Below are 14,742 nucleotides of genomic sequence, written 5' to 3'. Positions count from 1 at the left end.
CGCCTGAGTTAGATTCCCAAGACAGGCACAAGAGAAGAAGAGACCAGCTCCTCCAAGTTGCCCTCTGACCTCTGCAAATGCACTCTGACTTACATGCATATGTGTGTGCTCAGGCATGTACACATACACAATAAATAATAATAAATAAATGAATATGTAATAATAATTTAAAAAGAAATGTAGGCCTTAGGTAATAAAATATTTTTAAAAAGTGATTTGACCAGGTTACTGATGTAAAAAAATGTTTCGAGAAATCAGAAATCAAATTCCACTGATGTTACTAGACCCAGTCAAGAGTACGAGGAGAACACAGTTCTCTGCAAATATGTGTTCTTCTCTATAAATGAACATGAGTCGTTTTACAATAGTAACTGTCACTTTCCTGAGAGCCTTGGGAAGAAAGGTTGTTTGATAAATCGAATGAATTTTATATTCTAAAACAAAAGCAGTGATTAAGGCCTGTTCATATACTAAGTTTTTCTGTGGCTGGCAAGTATCTTTTAATCAGCATAGCTGATATTTTGTAAATTTACCATTTCTGAACAATTTTATATAATTTAAGTTATATAAAGAAGTTTCTATTTTGAGTGCTTATGGAAATGATTATGACTTTGTTTTACTCACACACTACATCATCAAAAATGGTAGTCTTTCTTAACAAATTTCTTCGTCCTCCTCCTCCTCTTTTTTTTTCTTTCTCCCCCCAAGACAGGGTTTTTCTCTGTGTAGCCAAGCCTGCCCTGGAACTGACTCTGCAGACCAGGCTGGCCTTGAACTCTGCCTCTGTCTCTCAAGTGCTGGGGTTAAAGGTGTATGCAAGCACCGCCCAGCTAAGAATTTCATTTTGAAACCAGTGGGGTGGTGGTGGCTCACACCTTTACTCCAGGCGCTCCGGAGGCAGAGGCAGGTAGATCTCTCTAAATTCGAGGCCAGCCTGGTCTACAAACTGAGTTTCAGGACAACTAGGGCTGTTACACAGAGACCCCTGTCTTGAAAAACTTAAAAAAAAAAAAAAAAAAAAAAAAGTTAAAGCCAAATCAAAATTTACCCCAAGTGAGTGGGAAAGCATGGAAAAAACAACACCCCTCCTTCATAGGATAAGAGAGGACCAGAGGGACCCCTCCCCATTTGTCCTATACACAAAGATTTTAACAAGGAGAGCAGGGCTGCAGCATTAACATCAGACAACAAAAACCAGTCCAAATGTATGGCTGCATTTTAATCTTCCTGTAGGGTTTAGAATGATGACTGTGGAGTTCCTGTATAAACCTCTTTTTCTGTCACCTTCTGAGAATTTTTAAAATACATCTTTTATTACTATAAATTACATCAATCCTAAGACAATTTGCTGTTCTCACAAGGTACGAACCTGTGACGGGGCTGTGTGGCTTTCCTATGACGTGGCCAATGCACTCATTCATCAAGGCTTGCAAACTCTAGAAACCAAAGAAAAATTGGAAGAAGAAAAAAGAAAGTCTTAATCCTATAAGCAGCACTGAGACTCAGTCTACTTGACCTTAAGTACTTTCAGTTCGTTTAAAAGACAAAAGATACAAGTATCAAGTGGCTGCAAGTTAAACACCATTTAAATACTATTTTATACTTTCCATTCTCATAAATAAAAGCAACTGTGCAGACTATTCCCCACGAAACAACGACATCCATAAGCAAAGATCAAGGGTCTCCACGACCAGAGGGGAATGGGAGGGATTCACGCCTGTGCAACATCACCATCTGGTGCAACTGATCACAACATCAGCAGCCTACGTATGGCATTGACAGTGCACTCTGCTGACGGGCACAGAGGGGACAGCCAATCCTGTTCTTCAGTGACGTCTGAAAGGCGGCCCTGGAGCCAGCAGTTTATAACATCTAAACACTAGCATCTACTTCAGAAGTGTGAGGGTAGAGAATCCACCAGACAGGCACCTGCGCACGCCTGTAATAACTGATGAACACTGGAAACCCTGACACATTTTAAAGGGGGCTTTAACGGCTCAGCATCCTCATGGCAGTGACAGGAAGTATCATGAGGAACCAGGACTCCACAGAAAACACACCACCCAGAAGAAAGGGACCGACTTGGTTCTTTCTTCTTTACAGAAAAAGTATTTAAAGTATGTCCTACCAGGAAGTCATCTTCTGGTAAAGCTGAAATAAAGGCAGGTTCAATGGCTTGTAGGAAATCAAATCCTTGAGTGGCCCACCTGTCACGTGAAAATATTCAATAATCACATAATGGCTGGGGAAATGCTGCAGACTACATAACACTAAAATTAGTATAAAAGTAATTGGAAATTTACTATAGGACAAAATGCTTGGTATTCCGGGGGAGGGGAATGGAGATTACCACCTGGACAGAGCAAGCTTACATTGACAGACAGGATGGCTTTTTAAAGTCCATTCTCACGCCAAAAGGAACATGAAGGCACTTGGGCCAGCAGGCACACCGAATCACTGGTGAGCTGGTAACACCAGATTCTAACTCTGAATTTCCCATGCAGACTGTGTGGCACTGTTCTGACCTGGAAGTGGCTTCCAAGGGTCCCTGTCTGCTCAGATGGATTACAGGATGCTTGGCTAGATTTCACTCACACGCTTTCGTGACCACTTCATGCTAGTGGAACAGCTGTAGAGCGTTACAGACAGGGACAGCTTCCACACTTCCCTGCAGATCCCTTCCAGGAGGCACGCTGTTTAGGACTCATTACAGATTTTCTTTCCTCTATGATGAGTCATAAGCTTCATCTACACACACTGCCATATAAAAAGTACTGACTGCAGCTGAGTTAGAAAGAATGCTCTTGTTGTATCATCTGCTTATGAATTTCACATGGCACACAGAAGAAGTATTACCAGCCCCACGTGCCTCCCATGAGAACGAGTGTGCTTCTCACTGTTACCTGGGCCTCGTGCCTCTGCCGCTCTCACATTTGGTCAGGACGTAATTCATCCATTTCCGGGCAAAGCTTATATATTTATCTCCTATCTTCTGTCTGAACTCTCCAGACATCAAACGAACAACTTCTTTATGATACTGTTAAAAGATTTCATGTATATCAAGATTAATAAAGCCATTCTAGCAATACCTACACACAATAATGCTGTATCTGCCTAAAATGTCGTCTTCTAAAAATGAATAGCAAAATCTAATTAGTGCATATACTTTGAATAACCCATAGAACTACAGAATATAGTCATAAAATAGTTTGGTAAATGCTTTATTCATATTTAAAGAATATACTTTTAGGATATTAAATATGTCTTAAAGAAAGTTTTAAAATATAGTAGATATTTTAGTAGATATAGATATATTAGAGTATATAGCTGTGAGTAGAAAAGAAAACCTGGAGATATCTGACAGTTTAGAAGGAAAGTGACATTTTGGACACTTCACAGCAGTGTGAGTCCTGACAAGGCAGTGATTATAATAAGTGTCACACTTGTCGCAGACAGTCCATAACGCCTCTTGTAGTCCACAAAACAGTTTCTGGACTATGCAGCGCCCCCTCGTGTTCGGTACCTACCTCGAACCCAAAGTTGTACCCCTGAATCATCGCTTCTCGGTAGTACTGCTGCAGTGTGGCAGACTCCGACTCCTCAACCTCAGCATCGAACTCCAGCGTGAACATGTGGTCCACTCGGTCAATGGCATCACTCACTCGGTTGCAGAGCTCAAGTGCATCATTCTGAGGGGTCCCAAACCACGATTAGTCCAAGGAGAAGCAAACCCAGCACCGCCCACAGGAAGACACCATGCTCACCACAGAGACCACTGAGGTACTTCATCAAAAATGTGACCGAGAAATCCTACCTTCACCATTATTTGAGGTCTGAGGTATTCTTGGCAATCTTTAACAGCCGACAGAACACCCAGTGAGAACAACCCACATAAGTGGTTGTACCTAACTGCATTCTGGTCTTTGAGCAGGCAATGGTGTCATTGGCACTTCTGTGCATTAACCACGAGAGAGCATCAAAACTGGAGAAGGAGGTAAGGTCTACTGCCACCTGGTGGGTAGAGACCAAGGATGCTGCCAGATATCCCACAACACACAAGACAGCCCATACCACCCCACACAACAGGAGACACCCCACTACCACTCCACACAACAACAACAACAAAAATCACTGGCCCCAGTCAAGAAGGCAAAGGCTAAGAAACCCAGTCTTAATTTAAGCTCTTGGCTCTTCTGTAGGTGGTACCATAATGCAATTCCCAGATACTATGAGGAGGTGCTGACCTCTGACCTCTCAGTGTGACAGTTCATGCCCCAGAGCCAGAATTCTCCAAATTCAAGTAAAATCAACGTTTCACAGCTTATGCTTTCCAGAGTACCCTGGCTTGAACTAAAGAAAAGACACCAGTCCCTTGCCCTGGTATTAGGCTGGGACAACAGTTTGTAAGAGGTTTATCAATAAATAAAATAAACTGGGTTGGTAGAAGAAAAGCAGGCATTCACTGACTGACTTGGGAGCCTCCCAGAAGCCACAGTTCTGTGACTACCAAGACTTAACTTAGGGAGAAAGCAGGACCCCAGAACGCAGCATCAAACACACTGCCAAAGACAGAAGAGGAAGCCTCAGAGCTGTGAGGCTTTCCTGCCCGCCCCCAACTTGGCTGAACCACGTGTTAAAGAACATGATAAAGACTTTTTGACCAATAAGAACACCTGCAGCAAACACTGGAAACTGCCAAAGGTGAGAGAAACTCACAGAAGGAAGACACCTAGACCCCAGTCGTAACTTTGATAAACAACCAGCCCTCTGCCGAAGACCTACACCAGGTAAGGGAGGGAACCGCTGGTTCCCATCCTTCCCCATTCTACAGTTCGGGGAGACACCTAAGAGATGCTTCACATACGCGTGCACACAAGTGCACACTAGGAGGACCGGCGGCCACTCGCATCCCTCAGATGACATCACCTCACACCACGTGACATCTCCAACGCCTATTACACCCAGAGGCCAGGATGGCACCGTCAGTACCTTGAGCTGCTGCAAAGCTTTGGCGATGACCGGCTGACTGGATGTCTGCTCGTGGCGAAGGGTCATCAGCCCCTCAATGGACTGCTGGAAGGCTTTCCTCTGAATTACGAGATGGGCAGACTCCATGACAACCAGCAGGAGATTGTCCACCTGGAAGGAAACCCAAACAGGACCTGAGAACAGACCAGTGACCGCTTCCCCAGTCCGCTGCAGCCCCACCCTCAAACAGCAGCACCCTCAAGACCACCTTGTAACAGCTAGCCACCTGACCAGGATCACCTGCAGGCACGGCTCCTGCAGGCCAGGGGAGCAAGCTCTGGTGCCCTGGCTCTTCACCCAAGGGGAGAAAAAGCCCACTCTCCACCGGGAAAGGGCGTGGGCACACAGGGATTGTGAGTGTTGGAGCAGCCCAAGGAGACAAGAGATAGGGCATTATAATTTTTAACCTTTCAGAGACTGAGAGTCCTTGCAGTATTTAGGACAGATCTGCATGTTGCCATGATCACTCTCCAAACAACCACAAACCACCTGGAGAACTGGGGGAGGGGGAGGGGCCTGAAGCAGGAAAACCACAAATAGGAAAGACAATTGTTCGGGAAAGGCGATAGCACATGAGCTGTGGCAGTGGCCCCGCGAACGCCAGACGGCTCATTTGCTGAACGCACGTCTGGCTGCCGAGCTGGTGATTAGCCGGAGAAGTGGGAGGACACGTTGACATTCGCTGTCACACTTCTGACTTAAACAAGTGAGTGGGCAGGCTTGCCTGAGAGTGCAAGAGAAAGAACCGGAGGGTGGGGTGGGGGAGACGGCAGCTGGTGAGGAGGCTCCCCATAGCAGTCATCAGTGAGTCTCAGAACCTGCCCAGGACCCATGAGGCGCCCTTCACTCTACAAGTGAGGACTATATAACAAGGTCAGCACTGTTTCTGTCCTTCAGGGGTACTCTGGGACTGGGCTGTCTGCAATTATGACTCATCAATGAAATGGTGCCTTTTAAAGCTAACTGAACACTAAAAGAAATCAAGCAGACAGGTTATTTCAAACATTCCAATATAATGTGACACACTTAAACTCACTGGGATACTTCTACTGCAACCATGCTAACAATTCACATAGTGAACCATACAGGCCCATTTTGGGGGATCATACACTTCAGATCATTAGGGGTGATATCTGTAAGCTGCCACAGTCTGTTTCATAAAAGCATGCCAACCCTCACAACAGGCAAGGGAGGTCCACTCACCTTCATGCTTCTCAGGGTATCAACAGTCTCCACCTGAGGCATGATTTTGACAGTTCGTGATTCCCAGGTGCCCCAGCCATCTTCTGAGTCCCGGGCTCGGTCCTCATGCTTGGTCAGGAGCAGAAAGGCATCAATGAAGACTTCATCTGGATCTTTTGAGCAGTCCTTTCCTGTGGCAGCATTGAGTAACTGCAAAATAATTCTTTTCTCCTCGGCAAGGCTGTCGGGGACAAACACGTGCAAATTCTCTAACCCGGGAATCTGTACCTGGAAAGGAAATAGCCCAGTCTTAAGATACATGAGACTAAAAGCAGCCTGACGTAGGTACATGTCTGCATTCCTAGCACTCAGAAGACACGGTTTTGAGGCCAACCTGGGCTATATAGTGAATTCAGGGCCAGCCTGTGGGTTTCGGGGTGGGAATGGATAGACAAGCAGGTTCAAGAAGGAGGATGAGTGGGAGAGAGGCATTAGTCCCAAGAGCAAGCTGAGCTGCAAGAGACTGCTAAGTGAAGTTGAAGAAAGAAGGGAGAGGGGCTGGGAGGGGGCTGGGGGACAGTACTAAAGTTTATCCAGACATAGGGCACCGCGTTTCACTGTCCCACATCCAACACCTTGTTCACGAGGGTGCCTGGAACAACCTGTTACTGCTAGAGTCCAGGAGGCGAGGGCCACCTTAACACAGAATACAATGCCAAGATAGGGGTGCAAGCTGCGCAAGAATCAGCCCTCCATCACACATCCCCAATATGCCAACCTGACACAAGCTAAAGTCACCAGAGAGGAGGGAACCTCAATTAAGAAAATGCCTCCATAAGATCAGGCTGCAGGCAAGACTGTAGGCATTTTCTTAATTAGTGATTGATGGGAAGAGCCCAGCCCATTGTAGGCGGTACCATCCCTAGGCTCATGGTCCTGGGTTCTATAAGAAAGCAGGCTGAGAAAGCCATGGGGAACAAGCCAGTAAGCAATACTCCTCCATGGCCTCTGCATCAGCTCCTGCCTCCAGGTTCCTGCCCTGTTTCTGCCCTGACTTCCTTTGTGATGAACAGTGATGTGGAAGTGTAAGCCAAATCAACCCTTTTCTCCCCAAGTTGTTTTGATCATTGTGTTTTATCATAATAACAGAAACCCTAACTAAGACACCTGGACTGGGCACAGGGTTGCCAATGATATGTCATATGCAGGTCCCAAAATGATAAGTTTCAAACTTAAAGAGATATAAAGATGGGCCCAAGAAATAACTACAATGATGACTAGGATGCATTGCCAAGGACACAGAGACCTGCGGGCAAACACTAAAATCACTATGAGAGTCAGTAATATCATATGACATTCACTATTGCGGTCACTACTTTAACTATGCATAACTAAGTTAATCAACAGTATACATTGTGGTTGATTCTTTGTCTGCATTTATAAAAAACGTTAAGCATTGAAGAAGTGTGTTCTTCTGGGAACATGTTCAGTCAGTGTGCAGCCTCCGAAGCCCAGAATATTAGCTCTGGACATTATGAACAAGTAGCCTCTTTAGGGTGCAGGGGAGACCATGGGCTCCGAGAACACTGTGGGGACTCACCTTAACATACTGCTTTGCTTTCAGAACGCCCAGGAGCTCTTGGACCGAGGCAGACAGCACAAACTCTGCTGCTATTTCCAGGTCCTAGGATCACAGAAGAGAAGTCTCTTTAGGATCAGCTTTAAGATCCACAGGAGCAAACGGCAGCGGCAACCAGACTGGTGGGTGGACTCACCTTCCTCAGCATCTTAGCAAAGCCCAGCGCCTTGGAGGCCCTCTCCCGGGCTTCGTGGAAGAGCTCCTTCAGTGCTCGGCTGATCTCTATGACAGACCTCCTGCCGGGAGAGTTCAGTTAGTTCACACTGGGGACACCCAAGTACAAGTGCAGCTAGTAACAAACACGCAGCCAATTTCAAAGCACAGCAACAAACAACACCCACAGATTTCATCAATGGGAACAAGCAGTTACTGAGATTGTGGCCAAAATACCAGAGGAGAGCTTGATCCTCAGAGTTCTGCACAAAGCACTTGAGTATTCCATGTACACAGGGGACATCAAATACCCCTCAAGTAGCAATATGTTTAATTTTCTAGACATTGCTGTGACAAGGTCTTAGAGCTGCAGAGCTCATACTAACTGAAAAGAAATACACACCCAGTATGGGGACGACTAGTCCCCCTAGGACCCTCTGGCAGCTCATGCTGACTTGTGTGGCACAGTGCTGACACCACAGCTGATCACAGGGGCAGGACACCACGGAGCAGGCCTGGGGGCACGCCCTTCCACATCCCCGGCAGATGAGGGGAACAAAGAGAAGTTACCTAGTTCACTGCCTCGATTCTTCAAGTCTCACGCCAGACTTTACATTCACAACTTAAAGCTAGAGGCCCACACAAAGGCTCACCCTGTTTCTCAGTATCAGCGTTTTACCAGCTCAGAACCTCGGTGGGAACATCTCTGTCCGGATGTTCTGAAACCCAACTGCTCTTTACCAGACTTTGTCAGTGAGTAAAATGTCTAGCTCTGAACATGCACCTGTACAGACTGACCAACAATGTACCTGATAGACAGACGGCCACAAAATGGTTCTACGCGCAACAGCAACATCTCACCACGCGCACACACACACACACACACACACACACACACACACACACACACACACCCCGTCCATCACAGTCCAGCCTGAACAGAGATCTCTGGCAGCCCACTGGGGAAGCAAGACTCCTGCGGTTAAGAAGCACACCGAGGCCAGTGTGAGGCCAACCTCAGCTCATCGGCAGCACCGTTGTCGTCAGCGCTGGTCCACAGCTCTGCACAGCTCTCCTGCAGGCCAGACTCCAGAAAGCTCCCCGTGGACTTCAACAGCATCCCTGCAATGTCACTGGGGGACAAACGGCAGAGCAGAAGGAAGGTCATCTGTCACTGCAACAGTTAGAAATCAACAGGAGTTTTCACGCAGCACATGACTGATGAGAAACATGGAAACCTAGATGACGGCACGGCCCACCTCTGTTCTATTGCATAGCCCTGAGTATAAACCACAGCAGTAAACTGTACGTAGTAGCCATGTGATTACACAACGTTCAAGATGGTAGATAAGCTGGAGAGCAAACTCCTGAAACACAGCTGGTGTTAAACTTCCCTGGAGGTTAGCTCTCACAGCTGTTGAACACAAACACTCCACACCTGAACCTTGTCAATGAACAGACAATTTAAACACACAGAACAAGGTGAATTATGTGGTAAGCCTTCACACTATCAAGGACAAGCAGATGACCTAGGGAAAGAGAGTGGTAAGTATGCAACCATCAAACGACAGGAACTCAGGGTCCCAGACAAGGAGACCAAACCTGGCAACCAGATGGGGAACACAGGGGATCAGAGGAGGAGACCAAACCTGGCAACCATCAATGACGGGAAACACAGGGTACCAGACAAGGAGACCAAACCTAGCAACCATCAAATGATGGGGAACATGGAGTATCAGAGGAAGAGACCAAACCTAGCTGACAGTAAAGCCTCTCCTGGGCAGAAAGCCCTAATCCAGGCAAAGCTGAATGTCAGCAGGGTCATCCGAGGGGGCACGGATGGATCTTCAGGGGAAAGAATGAGGGGGACGGGAGTCTAGGAAGACAACGAACGAGCTGGATCAGATATGAAGGTATGTCAAGCATGAGGCACACATGGCAAAGGACAGCATCTGACCTGAAAGGAGCAGAGACGTTCATGCTGCAAAGCCTGGCAAGACCCCAGAAGCAAATGGGGGCCGGCTGTGCTCTGGAGGGCCTGGCTATCGTGCTAACTAGTTTAATCACATGGCCATCAAAGCAGGTGGGCTTTAAAACTCCAGAGTGGGAGGGAGATTTGATCAGAAAAGGATTTTAAGAGTATCATACAAAGCATCAGGATGCATTTATTTAAAAGCTACTGAGCTCCTGTTATACAGAGACAAAAAGCCCTCTACTGGATGGAAAAAAAAATAAACAAAAAATGAAATCCTAAGTACTTGTGGGTAAGAACTTCTAAATATGATAGGAAGGTAAAGTTCTGCAGAAGTGGGGAAATGAGTCAGTCATGAAAACAACGGGGACAAGTGGTCCACGTGGGGCAGCAGCTCCACCTGCACAGCCTGTGAGCTCGGAAGGGGCTGCTGAGGCTGCAGAGTCCAGGAGGTGAGGACACACGCTGGATGACAAGGCCGACTGTATGCAGCCCCGTCACCCACTGCTTAGGCGCTCTCCCTGACGGGGAGCTGCTGAGTGTCCCAGGAGACAGTCTGACTGACAGACTTAACAGGAGCAGTGTGCAGCTGGTACGGAGAGTGTGGGCATCTGGGCAGGCAGGGAGACAGAGCTGTGTCCAGGAGGAATGATCAAGTACACAGAGTAAGTGTGGGCATCTGGGCAGGCAGGGAGACAGAGCTGTGTCCAGGAGGAATGATCAAGTACACAGAGTAAGTGTGGGCATCTGGGCAGGCAGGGAGACAGAGCTGTGTCTAGGAGGAATGATGAAGTACACAGAGGGAGTGGAATGGGGAAAGGAAACCCAGTCCATGCCACATCCTCAGGGGCATCCGAAAGCAAAACCAAGGAGTGCCTGGACCGGCTGAGGAGGAGCTGGGGTGGTTCCATGCTGCCTGAACCTGGAGTGGAAATGATTGCTCCAATCAGGGGACGAGAAGAGCACCGAGCTAGACCAGTGTAGGGAGGGCAGCCACAGAGCCCTGGGAGCTGTTCTCAGAACAAGGGGCACAAAGGCAAAGTCCAGTGTTGTGGAATACTATTTTAAGATGTGCTACATTTGTTTATGCTGCAGGACATTTGTTTTAATGATGCAAAGATGTGTTGCATTCTTTTATGTTGCATTTGTTTAATTCTGTGAAGCTGTGATACTGTGCCTGTTTAAAACACCTGATTGGTCTACTAAAGAGCTGAACAGCCAATAGTAAGGCAGGAGAAAGGATGGGAGGGGCTGGCAGGCAGAGAGAATAAATAGGAGGAGAAATCTGGGAAGATGGAGGAGCAGGATAAGGAGGAGGACGCTAGGGGCCAGCCACCCAGCTACACAGCAAATCATGGAGTAAGAAGTAAAAAAAGGTATACAGAAATAGAAAAGGGTAAAAGCCCAGAGGCAAAAGGTAACTGGGCTAATTTAAAAAAAAAAAAAAAGCTGGCTAGAAACAAGCCAAGCTAAGGCTGGGTGCACATATATATATACATATGTATGTATGTATGTATGTATGTATGTATTTTTTTCTTTTTGGTTTTTCTAAACAGGGTTTCTCTGTGTAGTCCTGGCTGTCCTAGAACTCACTCTGTAGACCAGGCTGGCCTCGAACTCACAGAGATTCACCTGCCTCTGTCTCCCGAGTGCTGGGATTAAAGGCATGTGTCACCACCACCTGGCTAAGCATTTATAAAGAAGAATAAGCCTCCATGTGTGATTTATTTGGGAGCTGGGTGGTGGGCCCCCTAAGAGAGCCAAAGAGCAAAGAAATTACCAACAACGTCCAGAGGTGGCTTCTGGGAATGTGAAGGGCAAGCAGAGACTAAGACACAGCAGTGACAGGAGCACAGTGACCCTGAACAGCAGGACAGACCGACACTAAGTGGGACTCTAAGCCTGGAGACAAAAAATACAAGGAATACCACCACAGCCCAAGGACTGGGAAGCCAGCAAGCTCACTGCTCACTCAAGATGAAGACATAGTGTAGGAATGAGATCCACATGGGAAAGTGGCACAAACTTCTGAGACACCAAAAAAATTTAAAAAAGACACAAAATTCTGACACCAAGAGAGCAGAGATCGCAGAAGTCCTGGAGCACAACAGATAGTGATGCACACCTGAGCCAGCGCACATGCCCCACAGGGAGGGATGCACACCTAAGCCAGTGCACAGGCCCCACAGGAAGGAATGCGCATCTCAGCCAGCGCACAGGCCTCACAGAAAGAGGCAAAAGCAGTAAAAGAGGAAGTGGAGACACGGCACAGCAGCACACAGGTGGTGGGTCTACAAAGCACATGGCCTCATCCTGCATCCAAGTGTCAGAGTTCAGGGAGCCTGCCAGAGGATACAGAGGACCTGACAGGAGATGCTCATTTCCTGGAATAAGCAGACAAGTGGCCTGAGCCCCACTCCTATCCCTCCACTGTATGGAAGGAGTTTATAAAGAGACACAATTCGATTCCATTTCCAAACCACACTCAATGAAAACTAAAGACTTGGGTTCCGGGTGTCCCAAGCTCAAACACACGGGTCTATTCTCCCCTTCCAGGACCCAAAGTCTCCACCCTTTTATTAACAACAACAAAACAAGAGCCGGAGGCCGACTCGGGACCCACACTTGGAGCGGAGCACTGTTGCTGCCCCATGCCTGCAGTGAAGCCGACGCAGTCCGCCCTCTACGGCCCACATGCTAGCAGCACCCTCCCCACCAAGCTGATGAAACCAGTCTCCAAACACTGTGAGTGCCCTGAAGAGGTCAAACCCACCCAGGTGAGAAGTGGACACAAGTGCACACACGGACAGGTGGGCCTACCAGAGGAGGGAGGAGGAGGAAAGGTATTCCCAAGCACAAGGTTCCTACCAGAAAAGCTTTCCAGCCTGTGCTTCTCCTCCTCGGATGTAGTGAGTTATTTCTTTGGTGAAATTCCATTCCTCTTCTAACAGATTCTTTAAGCTATGGGAAGCCTGAGGTAACTGCTGTAGCATTTGGATCCAGCTTCTCATGTAATCAAAATACACCTTAAAACAAAAATATAAAAGGACATGTTTCAGAGAACCCAGCAACTTATAACGTGACCTATATCAACATAGCATAAACCGGAAGGATGAGAAAGAGATGGGGCCATGGAACAAGACCACACCACAGCCAACTGACATCTAAACAAGGACTCTTCTTCAGCTACATGAGTCTTCAGCAACAACACATTCACCACCTTTCAGACTCCTGCAAAGTAACTTTTTTTTTTTTTTTTAATTTTTCGATTTTTCGAGACAGGGTTTCTCTGTGTAGTTTTGGTGCCTATCCTGGATCTCACTCTGTAGACCAGGCTGGCCTCGAACTAACAGAGATCTGCCTGCCTCTGCCTCCCGAGTGCTGGGATTAAAGGCATGTGCCACCACCGCCCGGCCCGCAAAGTAACTTAAATAGCCACAAAATACAAGAAAGTATGATAACGTAAAAAAAAAAAAAAAAAATAGCGCTTAAAAACTTTTATCATGAACATGGACATGGTTCCTTGGAGAGGTTAGTGTTTCATTCTGTTTTGTTGCTTATTTTTAGCTGGAGAGAGTTATTAGCACGTGTCCCATCAACCCTTCTTGATGCCCAAATCTGTGACATGAACTTTCCAAGGCTTATAACATACAAATTGTGATACACAGTCAAAATGTCCAGGTGATCTGAGGTTGAGACTACACCCATTACGCGTGCCTCAACAGCTCTACTATTCCCAAATTCCCACCCTGATCTCTCTGTTGGTGTGTGATGGTTAGTATTAACAGTCTACTTGACAGAATCTCTAGAAACATCCAGGAGACAGGCCTCTGGCACGCCTGTGGAGGATCACCTTGTTTGTGTAACTGAGGTAAGATGCCCAGGACACGATGGGGGGCGCCACTCCCTGGCTGGGGTCCTGACTGTGTAAAGGCAGAGAGAGCTGAGCAGCATGTTCACTGCTCTCTGCTCCCTTGCTGTGAATCGGATGTAAGCAGCTGCTTCAAGCCCCTGCCACCTCGGCATCCCAGCCACGAGGACTGGACCTGTGGCCTGGGAGCCACAGAAAGCCTTGTCTCTCTGAAGTTGCTTTGCCAATAGTATTTCATTTCAGGGGCAGGAGAAGCAGCTCAGACAGTGGTCTTCCTCTGAACAGGCTCTGGGAGGAAGGCTGCTACAGAACACAACACTGGTGTGTTTTCTGATCTAGTGGATGAGCTGACCAAGCAGAAGAGATCCGACCATACATTCTCTGCATGAGAACTGTGAAGACACAACTCCACCTTCCAACACTCAGTGTGGTGTTGTCATGAAGAAATCGATGCCAGCCTCGCTGCCCAACTGCCAAGCACTCCCCACACCATCACTCCCTAAGGTGATCTTCTCTCTTCCCTTCTCCCTCCCTGTTTCCTCCATTTCTTCCTTTCCCTGAGACAGCTTTGCTATGTAGCCCAGGCTAGATTTGAACTCATGCTTCTCCCGCCTCAGCCTCTCACTGAGGTCATCAGGGTGCACACCACACCGGACCAACTTACTGTTCACTCTGAAGTTTACAGGATGCTTTATCCTTGAGTTCCATGCGGGAGGGGAGTGCTCTTTGTTTTGTTTTTAAACCAGGCTACATCTTAAGAGCTCACTGTTATTTTCCCCCCGAGATTCAGGAATGCTGCCCTCTAGGCAGCAGACCATGAGACTATTATTTATTTCCAGGCAGTTTTCTGTTCTGTCTTTGAATGATTTGCATCCTATACTCTCCAGCCTGTGGCCC

At 47.3% G+C, this 14,742-nt stretch overlaps 1 protein-coding gene across 2 annotated transcripts in view; it reads right to left on the bottom strand.

The window, feature by feature from the left end:
* Window positions 1–14,742, bottom strand: part of Map3k4 (mitogen-activated protein kinase kinase kinase 4) — a 95,515-nt gene that overhangs the window by 18,045 nt on the left and 62,728 nt on the right. For both annotated transcript variants that reach the window (XM_059272842.1, XM_059272843.1), the window contains exons 6-15: window positions 12,843–13,000; window positions 9,019–9,135; window positions 7,986–8,085; window positions 7,811–7,894; window positions 6,232–6,498; window positions 4,990–5,139; window positions 3,528–3,689; window positions 2,904–3,037; window positions 2,129–2,207; window positions 1,370–1,436 (exon numbers count right to left, since the gene is read on the bottom strand). In XM_059272842.1, the coding sequence (XP_059128825.1) occupies window positions 1,370–1,436; window positions 2,129–2,207; window positions 2,904–3,037; window positions 3,528–3,689; window positions 4,990–5,139; window positions 6,232–6,498; window positions 7,811–7,894; window positions 7,986–8,085; window positions 9,019–9,135; window positions 12,843–13,000 (1,318 nt within the window). The remainder of the gene's footprint in view (window positions 1–1,369; window positions 1,437–2,128; window positions 2,208–2,903; window positions 3,038–3,527; window positions 3,690–4,989; window positions 5,140–6,231; window positions 6,499–7,810; window positions 7,895–7,985; window positions 8,086–9,018; window positions 9,136–12,842; window positions 13,001–14,742) is intronic.

Source organism: Peromyscus eremicus, chromosome 8b (assembly GCF_949786415.1).
Source record: "Peromyscus eremicus chromosome 8b, PerEre_H2_v1, whole genome shotgun sequence".
NCBI lineage: Eukaryota > Metazoa > Chordata > Mammalia > Rodentia > Cricetidae > Peromyscus > Peromyscus eremicus.
The sequence above is the reverse complement of the archived record's forward strand: the minus strand, read 5'-3'. Positions and strand labels throughout refer to the sequence as shown.